The following is a 22,125-nucleotide window of genomic DNA, read 5'->3' as shown; positions in this document are numbered from 1 at the left end:
TACACACCCTCCTTCATACTCTAAGTCAAGTCAGACCTTGGAAAGAAATTTGTGAGAACACCCAAGAAAATCACCCCAACACTAGCCACCATTTTTACGTCTGTCTAAATGCCTCTTGTGAATAGACTTAAGCAGCTCTCAGAAGGCAACAACTTGAGAATCGTTACCAGCATGTGTTGTGAGAACAAATAAAGCAAAGGATATCTTGTGTCAAAATGTGGCCATAAGCTTACTTCTGTACTCCCAAAACACTGTAGTAAGCTTTTGATCTGCCAGCTCATGATGCAGGAGTTTTTTAGAAATCCATTTTGTGTTATTTGCAGCTGTTGCTTGTACAAGCACAGAAGCCTTTCCTGCATCACATGCTGCCTGCCTGGAAGGCACATGTTTTCTATTGTTTACTTAAAACATCCCATAGGATTCTGTGTAGGCTTCATGTCTTTAAAGGAATGAGTTTTCTACTAGACCAAATATACTGCCAGTTTCATAAAATAGATTTAATAGATTTAAACATCAGTATATTAACTGTCAGGCATACTGTAAGAGTAGTATTTAAAGAGGCTCAAGTAGGCTACTCAATGGCCGAAGGTGAACCTGTGGCCATTGATACACACTAATGCCTAACACTCACGCATTCCACAAGCAGTAGCATGAATTCAATAGATAACCTGCTGGCTATGTGTGAGAAGCTAACATCAGCTATAGGGATTTCTAGGGGGAACAGTAATTTTCCTTGCATTTGTGTAACCAGACAGCTAATATAATACAGCTATTCTATGCTGCCATTAACAGCATTGCTGAAATAATCATGTCATTACACACAGTAATGAAACTATATTTTATTATAAGCAAACCCAGCTTTTATATCACCAAGAAACCAGGACTTATACACTTTTTGAAGAGCTACCCATGTAGCAACTGCTATACTTAAAAAAAAATTGGTACTTCCAATTAGAGGAAAAGAGCATGGAGTGTTACAAAAAAAAATCAAATCCAGAAGTAATTAGAAAGTATCTGACCTCAACCTAGTTATGCAAAATCTGTCATATCCTGGTCCTTCCAGACAAGATCCAGACAAATGTCACTAGCTACAATTCACAATATTCCAAAGTAAGTGACTAGTAGCTCAAACTTTCTCAATGTTTCTTGCTTACCAATTCCAGACATGCAGTTTGGCAAAGACACTCTACTGTAGTCCACACAGTGTGCTCTTCAGAAACTTTTTAGCATGTCCTTCCTCAAAAGAAAAAACAAAAACAACAAAAAGCACACCCAAAGTCACTGGGTACACACACTGCGTCTTTGTGGGCAAAAAAGAGGGTTGATGCAGTGAGAAAGCTAGATAGACAACTCAAAGGCAACAGCAGAAGCATATCTGAGAAGTCTGGGGAGAGGCAGGAAACTATCTTCAATACTCTGCATTGAAAGGGTAGTCCTTGTGGGTTTTGCACCTGAAAGAAATCGAGGAGAACATTATTCTAACAGCTGAAAAATACTACATGCAGCTGTACTCCCTGCAGAGAATCAGAGGAGGAACTGAACTGTATAAACAGAGTCAGTTTCAGACTTCTGTTTTCTTTGGTGATGTGTTTCATTTGTAAACAAAGATTCTCAAGTATCTTCCTGTTGTTCAGGCTGAGCATTTCAGGCTGTGGGACCTAGGCACTTCACAGATCACTAATTCAAGGTTTTACTGTCTACTGCCTAGAGAATCTTTTTTGCAGTCTTTCAGAGACTTCATATCTAGCTTCAGGCTTTTAAGTTGCAAATCCTCAACATTACTTCTTGAATGTTCACCCACTTCTCCAGTAACCCATTAAGATCATAGTGCCTTTTTTATAACATACATAAAAGTTAGTAAAGATAAATAAAATTCCACAAGCAAAGTTGATCATGAATTGAGTCTGCCTCATACTCCTATCTCCAATATAGACAAAATGAAGATTATGAACAAGAATCCTTCTCTCGGAATTCTAGCTACAAAAGCCTTCTTGCAGACTGAACTCAAGATGAACATCAAGTTTGCTTTATGATCATAGTTTGGTTCATGATATGAACATCTGAAATTTTACTGTGAAAAAATATTTTGAAGTTGAACTCTTTGGAAATTGAGTTTGAGTATCCTGAACCTTAAACAGGTCTAGTACACAAAACTGTGACAACTTATCAGTTTAAAAATATCACTTACGTGCTCATTGCACAGGCTCTCCAGTTTCTATTAAAGCTGAGAATGGTTGTCATCTCTTCTTTAGTCAGCTCAAAGTCAAACACCTAACAAGAGAAACAGCTGGAAATCACCTCTTCAAACAAATCAGACTAAGCAAGACTCATAGAATTAAAGCACAAGTCCACATTGGAGGGGTGCTAGTGAGAAGAAATGGTGGCTTCAAGAAGGGGGAAGAGGAAAAAAGCACCTTTGGATTTCCAAGACTCCACTAGCAGTGGGAGAAGGAGGGAAGGAAGCATTTGAAAGTTCAGAAGTTGCTTCAGAAGTTGGAGTTTTTATATGCCAGCTGCTCCAAGAAGCTTGAGCATTTAGAGGATGGAGGCATTCTGCAACACTATTTGTAAAGGATGCATCTGTTCATTGTGTCTCCAGTTTCAGCTTTAGCTTAGCCCTCATTATAGGTAATGTGAGAAAAACTGTAGTCCTCATCTGAGGATTACTTTGGAAGGCTGAGAAAGGACCACTTGCTCCACAGAGGGAAAGGATGCCATCCCTGCATACTGGCCACTTGTAATCACCCACCTTGAAGTTCTCCACAATGCGCTGGGGGGTGATGGACTTGGGAATCACAACCACATTTCTCTGGATGTGGAACCGAATGAGAACCTGCAGAAAGAGACCACTGAGTCAGAAAGAAGTCAGAGCATACCACTGAGTCAGAGAGAAGAGCTTTTGTTCTGTAAGAAAGTAGGAGCTGTAAACTGTACAATTCAGCAGAACTAACCACTCACAGCAGAGCTGCATTTCAAATTGTACCTAAGTCTCAGCAGCGCCTTCTGAAGTGCAAATAGAGCAGTGGAGCCCTGTGGTAGCCCTTCCAGTCTTATGATACAAGGTTTGTTTCCTTCCTACCTAAACATAGGTAGTCTACACAAGTGTTCATTTCTCTGCACCGGCTTAAGATTAGAAGACAAACATTTGAAGATGGGTCAAGAAAATGTTTCTTGTTGATGGTCAAATAACCCTTTCAAGAAAGCATTTCAGACTATGCAATAAATGAGCTGCACTGCTATATAACACCGCAGCTCAGTGAATGAGGAGTCAAGCTCTTCATTTTACATTGTTTGTCAGTAGCTGTTCTAAAGAACAACAAATCCTGTGTTACAGGAAGCAGTACCCACTGTCCAGCACCCACCTACCTGTGCCGGAGTTTTGTTGTGCTTGGCTGCAATCTCTTTAATCTTGGGGTCATCCAGAAGGGAAGGATCCTCTGGTTTAGCCCTACACAGAGCAAAGAAAGACCAGTGGCAAGAAACCTCCACAGAAAGAGCCAACCCAGCAACAGGAATCTGTATCTTGATGAATGATTAATGGAGCACTTGGAGTCTCAATGCTTCAAGCGTAATCCCTGCCAGCGCCCTTGCAAAATGGGAGTGAGTCTTACCATGGCCTGTCAGGAGAGCCAAGGGGACTGTATGCAGTCACAGCGATCCCTTTGGATTGGCAATAATTGATCAGCTTCTCCTGGGTCAGGTATGGATGGCATTCGATCTGAAACACAAGAGTACAGAAACTGACAGTGGCACAGCTACTTTCATGTTTCATTATTTTTTAAAATCCAACCAAGTGTTGATTTTTATTGTAATTTATAGTCTGCATGATATTATGCAGCATTTGTTTCTGTATATCCCCATTCCCCTTCTGCTTGCAAGTGCAGGTGTCCAAGAACTATAACACCATTTTCTTAAAACTTTCCTGATCCATATTATTTCTAACATGAATTATCATCTTACTAACTTCTGAAGTGAAGTTCATCTCAGTTCAATGAGACACACGTGCAGAAGTACCATAAAGTCATAACAATGGGATAGCAGACCAATAGAGTACAAAGTCCTCTTACCTAATTAAATGTTGTAAAAGTATTAGGTTTTTACAGATTCCATACTGCCTCAATACAGGCATTGTTTCATTCCTTTTTATCTGCTTTATGTCAATAAGCATGCAGAATATTCCCAGTCTGCAAATATTGAAAGTAGCTACTAATTGCTACAGATTCTAGATCTTCAGATTACTCTGCATTATATAACTTTTAGAAATGCATTTGTGCTTACCATTAGTTTCCAGAAGACTATCTACATACTTCTTAGTGCACCAGATCTGTGTTCTGGCAAGTTAATGCACTGATATGTAGTACAGAACAGACATTATCCAAATATCTGGCAGCACTGAATTAACATGAAGTTTTGCTGCTTTACATAGATGGACTTTGAGGATAATTTCATACCAGGGAGCAGTACTCTTCTTTTAGCAGGCAAACTCAAAAACCTTTTTGACTACACTGTCATTCAAGCTTTCAAAGAAACATGCCATTGGCAGGTGGAGCAACAGCATAAATCATGGGATTAGATTACACCCTTGACTGCTTTATTTATGGTTCTGGCTGCTTGCTGTTATCAGAAGCTTGCATGGCTGTTTCTCTTCTGAAGCATGTTGAAATATTAGATGCAACAGGGCACAACTCAGTTTTTAGGCAAATTATACATTTATTTTGCTTCAATACTACTCAGAATAACAGAGCATTTAGCCAAGTTGGGTATTTTCTCTGCTATTCAATAGGTAAGATTCAGACCATACAAGTGAGGCAAAGTCATCCTTACCTGCCCACCTGAACTCAAGTTGAAAAATTCCTGAGTTGCATTATCTAGTGGTATGTTCAGGCCATGGTGAAAAGCCTCCGATACATTTAAATAAGTATTTTAAGATATTGCAATACACACTGACAATGATTAAATACTTGACTCAGATCTTCTTCATGAACTAATTAGCAATATTATCATAATGTAATTACTGCCTTGCCAAACTGGTATCTCACCATGAATGAAACTTGCATACTGGCTGCATTCATAGTTAAGAACGAGAATGACACTGTAGACACTTCATTTAGAGTCCAGTAATTCCAACTAATCAGAGAGAAACGGTTTGCAGGAAGCACTATAATCTTGTATTAGGCTAACTGGTAAGAGTTCACAAGACAAGAGTTTCAGACTTGCAACTGTTTCTTCAGACGCAGTAGGTATTGAAGGACAGCCAACAACACCCATTGGTGAGAAAACTTAGCAGTGTGGAAGAGACATAAGGTCAACATCCCCTATACAAGTGACAGAGGAGTAGTTGCCAACTACAGTGAAAAGTTCTTTGGCAACAAGGTGTGGTAGGTCTGATAAGACTTCTAAGTTTCCTAAAAGTAGATTGGACTGAATATGAAGTTAGTCCAGAATTATGAATTTTGCAGCTGTCAGGTTTGTTTGACAATGGACAGACTTGCAGGGAATACTCCCATTAGCTTTCTGAAGACAGGTGTTAAGATCCTGTTTTAGTACATATGCTCAAGCTATCACAGTAAGTTAACCAGTTCTTGTAATTCAGTATTGAGAACTTACTGCAGTCCCACAATAAGCAGAGCAGTTTAGGACAAGACTAGATAAACACAGGAAATCTATCACAGGACCTGTCTTCCTCAACAACTTGACAGGCTATGAGCTTGTCATGTTTGCAGGTGATGCCAAACTGACCAGTGGAGAGAAGTGGACAAGAGAAAACACTCAAGGGTGGGCTGCCACTTCAGAGGGACCTACTCAGGTAGTGGGAGAAGTCCTAACATAAACCTTACAAGACTCAAGAAAGCTGCATGCAAAGCCCTGCGCCTTGGAAGAAAGAGCCCCCAGCAATGACACAGGCTGCAGCCTGACTGCCCGGGGAGCAGCTCTGCTAGGAAGGACCTAGTAGCTCAGCCTGCCATGGCTTCAAGCAAGCCAGTAGTGATCCTTGGCAACAGGAACACAGCCAGTAGGTCACGGGAAGCGATCACCCCCTTCTACTCAGCATCTGTCAGACCACCTTCAGAATACAGTGCCCACATTGCCCCCTTCCCAGTCCTCTCAGGAGAAGATTGGGAAACTGTCAAATTCAGCAGAGGGACAGCAGGACGGCTGAGGGCCAGAGCACCTACTGTATTAGGGCAGGTTGAGTGAATTAGGATTGTTCAGCCTGGAGAAGGAAGGCTTCTGGGCTCCTAGTAAGTTCTCCAATACCTACAAGAAGGTCATCAGAAGTCAAGCCAAGCTCTTCAGTGGTGCATGGTGAGAGGAAAACAGACAGCATGCATAAATTGAAACAAGACAGGTTCAGACTAGATACAGGAAAACTCCCTAAACTCCCTCATCCTAACAAGGAGAGGGTGTCAGGCAGTGGAGCACACTGCCTCAAGAGGCTGTGCAGTCTCCAGCCTTGCAGGTTTTCAAGAACTGACTGGATAAAGCCCAGGGTAGCCTGATCAAGTGTCACAGCTGATGTTGCTCCAAACTGTACATTACACTATATCCTGAAGTCTTCTGCAGTCTGTGTTTTCCTAAAATTTTAAGTGTTGCCAATACACCTGGACAATTTTACTTTACAGCCTACCTTCTAAGTCCATTTCCTCCCAACCCTCCTCAAATCTGTAAGCAGTCCATAAAGCATTCCCTGTTCATTTCCTTTAGTCTCAAGTCATCAACAACAGGAACTGTCTTCTCCACAACAGAGTTGAAAAATCATCCAATTCTCTACCAAGCTCTTGTACATATCCTGGGTTTTATTCAACTGAAATGCAGATTTAAGCTCAGGGGATTTTTTTTCCCCCCTCCAAAATAAGATATGCTGGAGCTGCTCCTTTCAAGCAGTAGTGCAGAAACTCCAACCTTATCCCATAAGAAGATTTTCATAATACTTGAAACACAGAAGAAAAAAGCATTCATCTTTGGTCACTGAACTGCTTACCTGGTTGTTGGCAGGCTTGTATTTCAATCCTGGCTTGTTCAAGATTCTTTCTATCTGTTCATGGTTGAAGTTGGAGATTCCAATGGCTTTTACCAGACCAGCATCCACCAGCTCTTCCATGGCCTAATGGAAAGAGCCAAATCAGCATCTGATATGTATGAAAGGGTCTGTACACATTTTTCCTAACATGGCTTATTTTGTCCTTTTCACAAAGAGAATGTGTTTAGATCTGCAGTGTTTGTCTTGAGACAAACAAAGCACTGGTATATTTATTCCACATCTCCAGTCTCAAAGCCCAAAGATTCATTCTTTGAGATTACAGGAATTCATGATGACTTGGAAACAAAAAATCAACATTTAAATATCCACCACTGTACCAGTGAGTCCTTTCAAGTAGTTCTGTGTACATGAGACAGTTTAGACTGCTGAAGGTAGTGAAGGCACGGCAGAAACAGCTGAGGACAGAAGATGTGACTCTTGCTGTGGGCAGACTTACCTCCCACGTATGTAGAATATCAGTGTTGCTGGGTATTGACATGCCTTTGTCATCTGTTGGAAACAGGTCCTCTCCTGCCTGTCAGTGAGAAAACACTTGAAACATTCTCTGCTGTAAAGGTTAACACCAGCTGAAGACCATGATATCACAAACATAGTGCAAGAAATACTAATATTCATTATCTACATTCTTCAGTCTTTTCTTTTGCCTTCACATGGGTTTGTGGCATTTTTGTCAGCAGTCATCTCATAAAGACAACTACTTCACTGGACACAGCAAAGTCTGTTGGGTCACCACAATACGTATGTAAAACAGGACAATTCTCTTGTAGAATTATTTCCAGCTTACAAGTTTGCTTCCTGTGTTATGCATTTTAATACGATACACTGTTATGCTCACATAAGAGCTGTGCATTTTTGTAGTAAGGACCCACTTAGGACCTAGGAGCATCAGTCTGTGAGGACCGTATCTGCTGACAGGTCTTTCACAGGGAACCTCATTGTTTCAGTTGCTGGCAAAGGGAATGTTGCAACAGTCTGTGTCCCAGTTAGGGCTGGCTATGATTTACGAACTTCCAAAAGCAGGTGTTTTCTAGGGATACCTTACTATACTTGAACACATTTTCACTTTGACAATTCTGTTCACATTAATCTAATATTAAAGATACAGATACTATGAAAACCACAAAGAACAGTTATCTCAGAAGCAACAGGTAGGGCACAGATTTTGTTCAGGCTGTAACAGACTAAGCTTACACATTTTCAAGCAGACATCAAATCCTTTGTGTGTAGCACATTAAAGTTAGGAACTAAAAAGCTTCAACCTTTTAGAATGTAAAGTCTGTGGAACATTACAACTCCTACAGCAACGGTCAACTCAATTTATATTAATATTAAAGATGCAGTGATTACAGACAGAAGTAGAAAAATATTCTCTGAGTCTGAAACACAGAGGGGAAAAAAAAGTCTGTCAGACAGCAGAGTACCACCCTCCTTCACACAAAGCAGGAACCAAGTCATTGTTGACCATACTCTGGATTTGTAAGAGACAACACAGAGGTAGTAGTAATAAGAACGAGAGCTGCATAATTTATACTTGCGGCAGGGAAACCTGCCCCTACTACTAGGTCTACTTCTTCTACAATCAAAAGAGAGGGTGCTGTGCAAGCAAGAATCTCAGAAGCAGGAATCAACAGCCTGACTCATGTGCAGGCACATGATTATCTTTCTCAGATGGAGACATTGTTGGGCTGTAAGACTGTAACTCTTCAAAACTGCCAGCTATAACAGAAAGCCAAGTACATTACTGTACCTTAAACCCAAGGGGCCAGTGGATGAGGTAGAGATCCAGGTAATCCAGTTTCAGGTCAGCAAGAGTCTTCTGGCAGGCTCCCTTTACCAGATGTTTTTCATGAAACGTGCACCACAGCTGGAGACAGAAAGCCAAGGCACACCATGAGCTGCTGGGCTAAAAGTTCCTGGAACATTTCTGTCCCAATCAGGAGAGATCTCTCTTTTGGAAGAGAGTGTGAAATTAGGTTCTTATTTCTCTTCAAAGAAGGCTTGCTCTGTGGGCAGGAACGGCCCCCGATAGCAAGGCCAGTGATGCAGTGGCAGCACACAGAGCTGAAGGGGGGCACTGCAGGCAACAGAAGCAGCCTCGACCAATTAAGTCATTATTTAAAAGCTACCCACAACAGGGTCAGGTGCTGCATAAAAGACAATAGCAAAGTTTAGTGCTGGGAAAAGCTCAAAGCATCACTCCTGTACTCAGCACATATCCCACCTAGTTCTCTGTGCAGGTAGGGACGACAGAAGAAGCTTGGACCTGGGGTTACCACAAGAACACCATTCTCCCCGGGGCTCGTACACCCCCAGGCCCCTACCTTGCTGACCACGAAGAGCTCCTCTCGCTTCACAGCCCCCTCCTTGATCTTCTTCTGGATGCCGTCCCCAACCTCACTCTCGTTCTGGTACACGAAGGCGCAGTCCAGGTGGCGGTACCCAGCGTCGATAGCGGCCATCACCGCAGCTGCCACCTTCCCTGGCGGGGACTGAAGGGGAAGGACAGCGCCTGAGGAGCGCCCACCCAAACACACCGCAGGCCTCGTGCCCGTTACGACCAAAATTCAGAAAGCCACCCCACCGAAAACACACTTAAAAAACAAAACAAAAAAACACGAACGAGAAACAGCCCCCAAAAAAGCCGACCTCCGCGCAGGCCGCCCGCAGGCCGGGCAGCGGCCCCGCGCCCCCGCGGCCTCCCCCTTCCCCGCGCCGCCGCCCGGGCCGGGCCTCCCCCCGCTCACCTTCCATGTGCCCAGCCCCACGATGGGCATCTTGGCCCCCGTGTTCAGCTGCACGTAGGTCGCCATGGCCCCACACGCACCGCCGGAGCCTCTCGCACGCCGCTTTAATAGCGCCCGGCCCGCCCCGGAGCGCAGCGAGGGAGGGAGGGAGGCGGGCAGGGGGCGGCGCCGGGGCTGAGCCCCCGGGACCGCTGCTCGGGGCCACTTTCCCTTCCCTTCCCTTCCCTTCCCTTCCCTTCCCTTCCCTTCCCTTCCCTTCCCTTCCCTTCCCTTCCCTTCCCTTCCCTTCCCTTCCCTTCCCTTCCCTTCCCTTCCCTTCCCGGTGGTGCCCGGGGGTCATTTGGGAAAAGCCAGATTTAAGAAAAAAAGAGCTCTGTTTGAATGTTGGGATTGTTATTATTATTATTTTTTTTAACGTGTTTTGAAAGCTGCAGGAGAGGAACAGTGAGTTTTTAGTGCGTGACATCATAGCCGAATTGCCCCGCCGTCCTCAGGGAGGTGCTGAGGGCCTCGCAGGACAAAACGAATTTGTATTGCACGAGTACGCGCTGGCACGTCCAACATCGGTGTCGAAACCCTGTGGACAAGCGCGTGCTGCTCTGGCGAGGAGGCTGCAGCGCAGTGGAAAAAGCCAGCCTTGGCCACAGGAGCACGTGGGGAGCCTCCTCAGGTGCCTCTCCCACGGCAGAGGCCTGTGCGCTGTGCAGCACTGAGGTTTTTGCTCCATTTAACTAAGGGCGGGCAAGGTAATGGATTTTCCTCGCTAATGGTCCTCCTGTTCTGTGTCAGCGCCATCGGCCGTCCCCGGCAGGATGCGATGTGTTTTCACTTGGATCGCAAAGCACTTACATAACCCCGTGCTCGTGCGCTACATTTTCAGTTCGGTTTTCCCTGCTGCTTTCAGCTGGGGGAGATGTCTCCATCTTGTTACAAAAGACCTGGGGCAGAAGTTCTGCACTGGGCCCTGCTCTTTGTTCTTGTGAGTGAGAGGCTTTTCCCTCGCCTCTAAGGCAAACCATTTTCCAGCTGTCTTTCTCTCCCAGAGGCCCTGCTGGGGCTGTCACGAGGCAGCGGGGCCTTGGGGAAGGAAGAAGCACTGCCTGTGTCACCGGGTGGCAGCCAGCCTGGAGAAGCTTGCAGGGCCCGTCCTTGGTGCCGTGCCTGCCTGTTCCTCGGCTGTGAATGCTGCAGAGGCCGAGCTGCACGCTGCAGGAAGGGCTTCTCTTTTCTTTTTTCCTGATCTGTGCACGAGGTTTCGCACTGAAACAGGATGTGTAGTATCATGAGTTTCTTGCTTTGTTTTGCTGACTTTGCACTCTAATTTCACCACAAGCGGAGACTTCGGAGACCAGCAGTGTTTGGGATCTGGGACGAACCAGGTCCAAAATAATGGAAGTGGGTATGTCCTTGTGGAGGTGGTGGGCTTCACCAGCAGAGGCTGTGTGGCCCGCTGAAAACGTGCAAAGGAAAACTCAGGGGGTGGCAGAAGCACAAAGTACAATCGCCTCTGCTTGTAAGGAGGACAGCTGCAAGGGTCTGCAGCTGTAGGCACCGACAGGTGCAAACACAGCCAAAATCAGTGCTTTGAGGTGACAGCATGTCAGTTTCCAGCTGGAATCACAGCAAAAGTGGGTGCCTGGGGGAAGTCGCCAATGGCAGTAGGAATTTCTCTCTGGCACAAAGAGAAGACCTTGGCCTCTTCCTCGCGCTGCGTTCATATCATACCAGGAGCATGCTGTGGTTGCTTCTTACCTCCTTGGAGTTAACAAGGCTTTTTGTCTTTGGGCTTGTCTGTTGATCCCAAGTGCTGCATGTGCTTGAAAAAAAAAATGCTGGGGACCAGCCAAATGTTGAGGAAATGCCACTGCTGCAGATTTTTTGGGATGTGGCTTTTGTAAGGGGAGAACAGAGCCCTGCAGAGTCTGGGCTGTGTGCTGCTTGCAAGCAGGGCCCTGCGCAAGAGAGGAGGGCTTTGGGATCTGCTAGTCAAGAGCTGTGTGGGGCAATGGCCTGATCCCGCTCATCCCACAGGTGCTGGATATGCCCCCAGGGAAGAAAGAAGTAATTAACTGCAGTTCCTTGCACTGCTGGATTGTGCTTACAGGGAAGGGGTAGGGGACTCTGAATGGGGTGGGTGATCCCTGATGCCATGGCCCAAAAGCCCCAAAGGCTGGGTAGTTACTAACGCCCCTCTGGCATTGCCTGATAAGCTGCTGGGATGTTGTGCGTTGTCCTTATGTATTGTACTGAGGGGAGCATGCCAGAAGACAGGTGTGAAATCTGCAGCATGGCCAAGGATAATGTTGGGAGCCCAGTAGTGTGGCTGACCTGGGAAAAAGTGTTAGAGAGGGGTAGTAATTTTCCATGCTCCCAGCTGTTATGCAGGGACTGCGGTACCGTGGGTGTAACGCATCACACTGAACACTGCTGCCTTGTTTCACTCAGACATCCCTTGGCTGTGACTGCAGCTTGGAGGATGACCCCGAGGTACAGGTTGAGTGTCTGCACCTGTGCTGTGTAGGCACCTAAAGTTAGGCAAGATGAATCTCACTCAGAGCCTTTAGCAGCTGCCTGTGACTTATGAGCAAAAGTCACATTTCGTTCTTGGCCTAGGGGGTTGTATATAACTTTTTTTTTTTTTTTTTGAAAGAAGTTTTAGTTGGAAAAGAAATATTAATTCTGTCTACAAAAAGCAGAATCTTGAACTCATGAAAATAATTGACCATTGAAAAGAATTCAATTCCTGCAGCCAAATTGTACACATGGTCCAACATCCTGTCTCACTCCTAACTCCAGACTATGCAAAACCATATATACTCAGATTTTTAAAGCAGAAAATATTTTTGATCAGGCAGGATTCTTATTTCATTGTTGCATTTAAAGATTAATTTTGTGTGCTTTGTTCGTTTGTTTTTGTTTTTTAAATATTGGCATTTGAATGAATTTGTATGCAAAAGTTTGGCTTCATTAATAGTTTTTACATAAGGATAGAATTTCACAGAGAGCAATAATGTGAAGCACATGTTGAAGTAGTTATATCCAAAAGAAAGTCACCACTCTGCTGTATTTTGACACACAGAAGAAAGCCTGTGTAAAGTACTGCCCAGTACACACCTGTATGTTTTCTGCATAAAGAAAATTTAAGAGGGATAAAGGGGTGGCGGGTGGGTACATAAGGGAAAAACAAATGAACAAACCGACTCTTGGGGTTAGTTTTAAAGTGGTGAAATTCCTGGTTGTCTCCCTCATCCACAGGAACCTGGTCTTTACTTCACATTCCTCATAGGAGGTTTTTATCCAATGTTCCCAGGTGCTGTCTTCTTCTGACTGTTGCACTGATGCAAGACTGAGTACAAATGTAAATTTGTATTTCAAGGTCTCTCTGTGTTTTCTAATTCCACATTTGGGCAGGAAATTATAACAGCTCACATTTTGTTCTTTAGAACTAATTCACTCTGTCCTTTTTTTCAAGGAAAGTAAAAAAAAAAAACAAAAAACAAAAAACAAAAAACAAACCTAACGTCACTGAATACATATCCTGTGACTTCTTGACGTGCAGCAGGAGGACAGATGCAATAAGAAAGCTGGATAAATTAGTAGGAAGAATATCAGACCAAACTCCAGAGGAGGGCAGGATATGACCATCTTCAGTATTTTGCATTGAAATGGCACTCCTCATCAGTTTTGCTCTTGAATAGAAAGGAATTCCTTTCAGCCATCAAAATAAGTTGTAGAATTAATTTACTCCAGATTTGTTTTCCTGGAAGGTATGAGCCCTTTGTATGCTGGGAACACCTTTGTCCCGTTGTCATTCAGACTCTCAGCATTCTAGGCAGTGTTCAGACATAAAATGTGTATATAGTATTCATAAATTAAGGGTTTTGAAAAATAATAACGACCACTACCACTTATGTGCTCATCACGTGGGCTCTCCGGTTCCTGTTAAAGCTGCGAATGGTTGTCATCTCTTCTTTAGTCAGTTCAAAGGCAAACACGCAATAAGTAACAGCTGGAAATCACCCCTGAACATGAGAGATTGTAAACAAGATTCACAGAATTAAAGAACAAGTCCACGCTGGAGTAAGTTAGTGAGAAGAAATGACTGCTTCATGAAGGAGGGAAAGGAAAGAGGCATCTCTGGATTTCCAAGACTTCAGTGGCAGAGGGAATAAAAATCAGAAGCTGCAGTTTTATGTGCCAGCTGTTCCAAGAAGCTTTGTGAGCCCTTTGTGTTGCAGAATGCTTCCATTTCTCAAAGTTGCATCTTCCTGCCCTGATCCAAAGGAAGATTTACAAGGCTTTCATATTCCACTTAATCCAACTAAGCATCTCGTGAAGTACTGATGGCCAGTACCTGCAGTACTGATTAACACCACAGGAGAGCACCGTAGTTCACAGGGAATGAAGAGCGAGGATCCTTTGCATCCTTTGTCATTAGCTGTCCTTCATGCTGTGTATCCCCTGGCTTAGCCCTACGCACAGAAAAGCTATCAGCACAAACCTGTACCTAGATCAACAATCAATGGTGCATTTGTAGTATCAACCCTTCAAGCACAATCCATGCCAACATCCTTGCTACTTGCAAATCAGTCTTACCATGGCCTGTCAGGAGAGCCAAGGGGGCTGTATGCCAATGCAGCGATCCCTTTGGATTGGCAGTACTTGATCAACTTCTCCTGGGTCAGGTATGAATGGCATTCAGTCTGTCAACACAGAACTACAGACATTGATAATAATACAACTGATGTAACTTGCTGCAGGGATAATCACCCAATGCAGTTACAGGCTGATTTTTTTCACACTGTGCCAGTTTTGCAGGATATTATACAGCCCTAGTTTTGTATAGTGCCTACTTACAGTAAGGCTTCCTGCATCTTTGGCTCTTTGTGCTGGGGAAGAAGGGTTTCCTGAAGCTTATCTTTGGGTTCCTTCACCCCAGGAAGGAATGTTCTGAAGTACTTCTCTGAGATATCTAAGCTGCAGTTTAGCAAATACTTAAAACCCCTATGCCTTGTACATACAGTAATAATTGTAGAGTGAGATTATAAGGGCATGCTGCATCTGCTATTATTTCATTTTCTCTGTTCTTGTCATAAAAGCCCCTTTTTATGACTTTGTGTGAAGGGATTCTGTAGGTTTGGATGAAGATGCATTTTGTCTTTTCAGCCTGCTCTTTTTTTTTTTTTTTTTTTTTTTTTTTTTTTTTTGTAACTATAAGCAGAGAAAGTGTTAATATATCTAAGGACTGAAAAGCTCAGGAGACTAGTGCTCTTAGTAAATCTACAGGAATTAGTGAATTTGGAACTGTAAGAGTCTGCTGAATCTGTACAAGGCCACTTGGAGAAATAAGCATCTACAGCAGGTGTGTAGCTCCTGCATCCAAGAAGGTAGGGGCTGCTATAGGTAAATGAAGAGTAGGGTGATTTTAATATATATATGTATATACAGTTTATATTTTATATATATTATATATATATATACTATTCATATTTTATACATTTTTCAGGGCAGATACCAGGGTGCCTCTAGTGTCAATTCATGCTCTATTTCTGCACATATAATTAAAATTGACTTCCCATTTTTTATTCCAGCAGCATGACTCAGCAAGTTGTGCATGTGCCTGTGTGCGTGCACACACACAAGAAGGAAGAAATGCATGCATTGTATAAACAGTAATCTGCTGATACTAGGAGCTTGATTCTTTCACTAATAGCAGGTCAAATAAGAAGCTTTGGGAAGTTCCAGTTGTAATCCGTGTCCCCCAACTTCAGCCCCATCAGGATACAGGAGATCCAAAACATCCTTATGTATATTCAGAAATAATCATAGGGTGGGATTTAGAGTGCACACTATGTCCACTTTGTTCCCTCTTTTTCCATATCTGGATTCAAGTGCAATCAGATCTTTATAATCCCTGAAAACTAGTCACCTGAGGGCACTTAGCAGTCACTTACCTGTTTGTTTGCAGGCTTGTATTTCAGTCCAGGCTTGTTCAAGGTTCATTCAACCTCCTCATGGTTAAAACTGGAGACGCTAGCGGCTTTCACCTGACCAGCATCCAGCAGCTCTTCCATGACCTGACAGAAAGAGGAGCAAAGTCATCATCTGGAATAGTAGACAGGTTCCGAAGTGACGTTCTGATGCAGCTTGTTTCTCTTCATGAGAGGACATGACAACTGTTTGTACTTGGAACATCTGAGGGAAGAGGGGCCTGTGGTACAATTGTGCCATGTCTTTTGTCACACCCGAGCCCAAAGGCTCTTTTCTTAAGATGGTGAAATTCATGCCAAGTTACATGTGGAAAGCAGTTACACTCAATATCCTGCTCTTGTTTAGGCATGAATAGAACCTAAAATGTCTTTATTCCAGCAAAATATATCTGAGCAGTTCAAGGACTGTGGTAAAGTCAACTGTGATCATTAGTCAGGTCCTTTGATCTATAGCTCCATTGAAGATTATCAAGTTTGTTTTGAAAAGCTACTTTGTATGCCATGAAATCAACACATAAGATGTGACTGCTGAAGGTAATGAAGACATGGAAGAGACTGCTGGGGACAGAAAACATGGTTCTGCCACTGAGACTGAGCTTACCTGCCACATAGTGTTGCTGGGTATTGACCTGCCTTTGTCAACTATGGGAAAGGGTCCACTCCTGCCTGTCAGTGAGAGAACACACTTGAAACATTCCCTGTTGGGAGGTTAGGTTAATACTGCGACAACTGAGGACCATAATAGTTTAAATGTCTAGTGCAGGAAACAATAATACTTGTCTGTATCCTTCATACAGGGTTATGGCATTTTCTCTTTAAAAACAAATATAAGGAAATGCTTAGGTATGAAGAGCATGTAGGTTAGGTCTGTGGTGAGTCACACCTGTGGAATAAAATATACTCTGCACACATGCAATTCTTTTGTGGGAATCCTCAGTTCATGTCAGTGGCACAAGGAAAATTGTATCCCACTGTATGAGAGTAGAGCTGTATCCCCACATCTCCATACTACTCTACACCTAGTTTGTTTTGCAGATGTCTTAGTATAAAGCCATGACACTTTCACTCAGTGGCTTTGTTCACATAAAGCTAATCACGACACCTTTGAAAGTACAAAGTACAGTTGACAAGATCAAAAGCAAGAGACAGAATGAAGCTCTTGACTTGGCTGTAGCAGAAAGGAAAAGCTAAGGCTAGAAATAGGCTGAGGTGCCAGCTTCTCTGAAGTGCAAGCAGTCTGAAAGTCTCACCTTTTGAAATCTAGGGCCTGTGAAACAATGTGAAAGCTCCTACAGCAAATGTCAGCTCAATCTGTATTGCATTAAGGACTCAGTGATTAAAAAGTGAGACAGAAATCAGAAACATTGTCTTTCCTCTAGTGAGTCTGTAAAATGCAGAGGAAAGAATTACTGTCAGACAGCAGAGTACAGCTCTCCTTCACCTAAAGAGGGAGCTAAGTCATTGGCAGGTGAGCATATTTTGGATTTGCAGAATGCAATACATAGACAAAAGTAAACCAGCAAGCTCATGCTTACAGCTGGAAGGCCTGACCTTAGTGCTAGGTCTGCCTCTCCCAGTATCAAGAGGGCAGAGGATGCCAAGCAAGCAGCAGTCTCAGCGTCAGGGTTCAAGAGCCTGCCTCAAGTGGCCAGAGTAGGGCTGAATGAACGGCACCAGAGCAGTGCTGGTGCACACCACAGACACGTGATCTTTCTGGACTGAAACAGCAGTAGTGCTGTGAGCATGACTGGCAGTTTTGAAGAGCTCTCCCATGTAGGAAAGTCAGTGGAGTTGCTGTTGCCGCACCTTGAACCCAAGAGGCCAGTGCATGAGGCAGAGATCCAGGTAATCCAGTTTCCCTTCACCAGATGTTTTTCATAAAACATGCACCACAGCTGGAGACAAAAAGCCAAACCACACTATGACCTGCTGGGTTAAAGCAGTCGTGTGCTGTCCTACACAGGACAGGAACACTCTGTTGTCTTTGGAAGGCCATGAGGAATTAGGACATCCTATTGCTCTTCAAAGGGGGCTTGCTCTGTGAACAGGGCTGGCCTCTGACACTGAAGACAGGATGTGCTGTGGTGGTAAACTGAAAAAACAATCCTGTTCCTTCAGTTAAGACACATACAAGCCACTTCATATAGGCAGATAGTGTTCAAGTTAATAGTTTCTGTGATGAGCCAAATCTAATATTTCCCACATATGAGAAAAAAAGAAAAAAAAAGAAAAAAAAACAACAACAACAACAACAAAAAAAAAAAAAAAACACAGTACTCATTCTGGGACAGCGTCAGCTTGAGTTTATCATGCATTTTGAACAGTTGTGGAAATAAAAGAGACTGTGGAGCCTATCTTGCATAACTGCCTACATGATGAAGTGACAATAAGAAGTTTATATCAGCTTTGATCTGAACTGTGTTCTGAACTGCTCCATGCTGCAGCACAGTCTTTCCCTACTGCTTTGAATTGCCTCCTATGAATGTGCTCTATACACAGCAGATCCTCCCCTGGATCCTACATTGCCTGCTCCCTACCTTACTGGCCACAAAGAGCTCCTCTTGTTCCACAGCACCTTCCTTGATTTTCTGCTGAATCCCTTTTCCAGCTTCCTTCTCATTCTGGTGCATGTAGGGACAATCCAAGTGGTGGTACTCAGCATCTATAGCAGCCATCAGTGCAACTCCTACCTTATCTGCTGGGGACTGAAAAAAGATAGAAACACGTTCAAAGGCCTTTTTTTTTTTTTTTTTTTTTTTTTTAAAGAAGAATTATGCCATACAATGCTCTTAAAATTATATTCATTTTATACGTGCAGGCTTCTGGGCTTGAAGGCAACCCCCAGCCATTTCTCCACAGCCCCACTCGCACGGGCAGGCGGAGCCGAAGCCCCAGCGCCAGGGCACTGCTCCACAGCTGACCCAGGAGGAACCGAGTTTTGTGCCAGGGAGCTCTGACTCCTTGCTGCCATTACTGAGAAGAAAAACAGTCAGCAGCTGCCCTGCTGGAGAATTTTAGTTTGGTGGAGGGGGGCATTGGTCTGTACCGTAGTCATCTACCACACTGGGTTCTCAGGCACTGCACAGATCACCATTTGGTTTTCGGTTCTATTAACAATTGCGCAAATCTCTGTCAGAACCTGCTTGAAACACCCGAATTGTCTCATAAAGCTGACAACTCAAGGAACTCAAAGTAACCTTGACCCACATTTTAGATTATGTGCCACAGAGGCAGCACTCGGCAGTGCTGAGTCTCGCTGGTTGTGCCTCCCCATGACAGGCTGCAGGCTGCTGCCACCACTGCCGGCCCCGTGGCAAGCACCACTTCTCTCTGTGCTGTCAGAGCGGCTCCTTTTGCAGCCAAGAGAGCCTCGGAGGGGCCCTCTGGGGGAACAGAGTGTCCCCCAAAATAGTGGGGGCCAACCGGGCTCCTGCAGAGAAACCTCAGCACATGCGGCCTGCGTGGTTTTGGGAGCTTTCAGCCTTCCATTCCCCCACAAATGTGGGATGGATTCAGCCTTCGTACATCATCATAGGAGAGAAAAGTGGGCTGTTCTGTGGGAATAATATAGAAAACACTGTTTTTAAGAACTTTATTTTGAATGTTGGGAGAAGTTTCTTCTAATTTATTATTATTTTTTAAGTTGCAGACTACTGGGTTTTTAATGAGTGGCATGACGTTCATCACATTGTCCCCGTTTTCAGGCAGGTGCAGTGTTTCAGAATAAAATGTACAAGTGTATAAACAGTAGGTGGCCTGTAATTGCTCATTAGAAGCTGGCTTTAAAATGTTGTGGATAACAGTATGCCGTTCTGTTGAAGGTGTCACAGCACAGCGAGGAAAACAAACATTTACCTGCAGGAGCCACTAGATAGACCAGGATATTACGTCAGGGCTGCCTGGAAGGTTTTGCTGCTTGCTCACACTTGGAGAATTTAGTCAGGCATTTAGTCCATTATTTGGAAGTATAATATTGCATTTTTCTCTGGGTGCCTCTCCCACAGCAGATGTCCAGGTTCTTTGCAGCATCATGCTTTTTGCTCCACTTACCTGAGGGCAGACCTGCTAACTGGTTGGCTCTTTAATCTTCCCGTTTTGTGTCAGCACCACAGCCATCCCCAGCAGGATGCGATGTGTCTCAGTTGTATCAGAAAACAGTTATATAATGCAGTGTTTACCTTTCCATTTTCCGGATTCCTTCTCTGTAAATGTGCTCAGTCTCTTGGAGTTTGGTTCAGGGGTCAGTGAAATCAGTGGAAAGCTTGCAGTTAGCCTGAGCCTGTTCCTCAGTTCTGCCGACAGTATTGAAAGCAAGCTGTTTGCACAAGAGTGAGAACTGCCAGGGAGTGGGCTAACTGGTGTTAGCTGGGTTCGAGGAGAACAATTTTCCATGCCTGACCTCTGGCTTGACCTTAATTATTAGCAGGAGTTATATGGGCTTGTCCTGACAAAGATCATCTCCCTCCAGAGAAGTCACCCTTGTACGAAACTTCAAAATGAGCATCCATATCTTTTCCTTTTTTTTTTTTTTTCTTTTCCTGATGAATGCTAATTTTTACATAGAAAAAAAAACAACACTTTTTTTGAAAATGACATTATGCCATGCCTGTGATTTGCTGAGAGCAGCCTAAAGACCAGATGAAGTACCAGTTTGCCTCTGAATGCTTGAACTAGTGGTATTTTGCTGATGATTTGTTAGTACCAGCAGCGTCATGTTTCAGTGCCAGGTTCAGGAACTCTTGGTGTAGGAAGTGCCAGAATCAGTCAGATTTTGCACTGGGACAGTAACAAAGTGAATTGTTAACACCAAAGAGACAGACAAGACTAGGTGGAGAGCACAGATAGAAAATAAAATTTGATCTTCCTCTTATTTTCTCTTAAGTTTTTTATCTTAATTCCTCTGCAAACAGTTAATGTCCTGCATAGGCTGGTGCTTGATTTTCCCCAATCATTTTTTAAATGAAAGATGTCTCAGCCTTTTAACAGAGGATTTGGGACAGAAGATTTGCCATTTTGCACTCCCGTTTGGGCCTATTGGTGTGGGACTTTCCTCTCATCATGCCAAGGCATGTGAGCCATCAGGTCTTTCTCTCAGCTTCACTGGGGCTGTCAGACAGCTGTACGGCCTTTGGGAGAGAAGTATGGCACATGACACTGTGTATCAGCTGGCCTGGGAAATCCTACAAACTGCACGCTTGGTAAAATGCCCAAGGGTTCCTTACAGTGAATGTTGGAGATAAAGTCTGTGTGAGGAAGGGTCTTACTTGATCAAGTGCAGTTTTGTACTGAAGCAGGATGCTTATTCGAGTTTGCTGACATTTGGATTCAGTAATTCTGAATTACCGAAAATCATAGCTTCAGGAGACGAGCAGTGGTTCGTACCAGAGAAGAGCAAGAATCGAGATGACAGAAGAAGGCAAGTCCCTGTAATCTTTACGAACAGGAAGGCTGCCTGATTTGCTTCTGCCTTGTAATAGCAGAGACATGCAAGTCTTCTCCGAGGGCTGGCTGCCCTCTGATGGCTGTAGGGAAAAGCACTGTATGGTTTTACTGAGGGAAATTGGCCCAGGGAGAATTCACATCCATCACGTGCAGATGGCTACAGCTGACCACCTCTGTCACAAGACACTGAGGAGCGTTTCAAATGTGGAAGAGTTTAAATAAGTAAACAACAACCACAAAAACCAAAAGGTCATTGTGCCCTTGTAAATTCTTTTGTTCCTAAGTAATATTTGTCCAGAGAAGGGTGATGAAGCTGGTGAGGGGCCTGGAGAACAAGTCCTACGAGGAGCGGCTGAGGGAGCTGGGCTTGTTCAGCCTGAAGAAAAGGAGGCTCAGGGGCGACCTTATTGCTCTTTACAGATACCTTAAAGGAGGCTGTAGCGAGGTGGGGGTTGGTCTGTTCTCCCATGTGCCTGGTGACAGGACGAGGGGGAATGGGCTTAAGTTGCGCCAGGGGAGTTTTAGGTTGGATGTTAGGAAGAACTTCTTTACTGAAAGGGTTGTTAGACATTGGAACAGGCTGCCCAGGGAAGTGGTGGAGTCACCATCCCTGGAAGTCTTGAAAAGACGTTTAGATGTAGAGCTTAGGGATATGGTTTAGTGGGGACTGTTAGCGTTAGGTCAGAGGTTGGACTCAGTGATCTTGAGGTCTCTTCCAACCTAGAAATTCTGTGATTCTGTGATTCTGTAATATTAAGATTCACGTTCTTTTGGAAATATTGGTTACATTAACCTTTATAAAAAGCAGCTTTTTTTTTTTTTTTTTAAATCACTTTGTTCTTTATTAGTTGTTTCAACTAGATACAAAGTTTCCAGAGCACTGCACCACTCAAACTTCCTAAGCTTT

General features: G+C 43.9%; 1 protein-coding gene across 1 annotated transcript in view; it reads right to left on the bottom strand.

Annotated features, from left to right (window-relative positions):
* Positions 1–819: 819 nt before the first annotated feature.
* The window catches only part of LOC309884499 (aldo-keto reductase family 1 member B1-like), a 36,310-nt gene continuing 15,004 nt past the window's right edge, over positions 820–22,125 (bottom strand). Inside the window, exons 1-10 of the mRNA XM_082773528.1 lie at positions 9,787–9,940; positions 9,364–9,531; positions 8,790–8,906; positions 7,479–7,556; positions 6,983–7,105; positions 3,612–3,718; positions 3,367–3,448; positions 2,750–2,833; positions 2,189–2,271; positions 820–1,451 (exon numbers count right to left, since the gene is read on the bottom strand). Of these exons, the coding sequence (XP_082629654.1) occupies positions 1,409–1,451; positions 2,189–2,271; positions 2,750–2,833; positions 3,367–3,448; positions 3,612–3,718; positions 6,983–7,105; positions 7,479–7,556; positions 8,790–8,906; positions 9,364–9,531; positions 9,787–9,852 (951 nt within the window). The 5' untranslated portion in view covers positions 9,853–9,940 and the 3' untranslated portion in view covers positions 820–1,408. Of the gene's footprint in view, positions 1,452–2,188; positions 2,272–2,749; positions 2,834–3,366; positions 3,449–3,611; positions 3,719–6,982; positions 7,106–7,478; positions 7,557–8,789; positions 8,907–9,363; positions 9,532–9,786 lie in introns of the transcript that reaches the window.

The sequence above is a fragment of the Aythya marila genome (assembly GCF_965140915.1).
Source record: "Aythya marila genome assembly, chromosome: 1".
Classification (NCBI taxonomy): domain Eukaryota; kingdom Metazoa; phylum Chordata; class Aves; order Anseriformes; family Anatidae; genus Aythya; species Aythya marila.
This window is presented reverse-complemented; position numbering and strand designations above follow the sequence as displayed.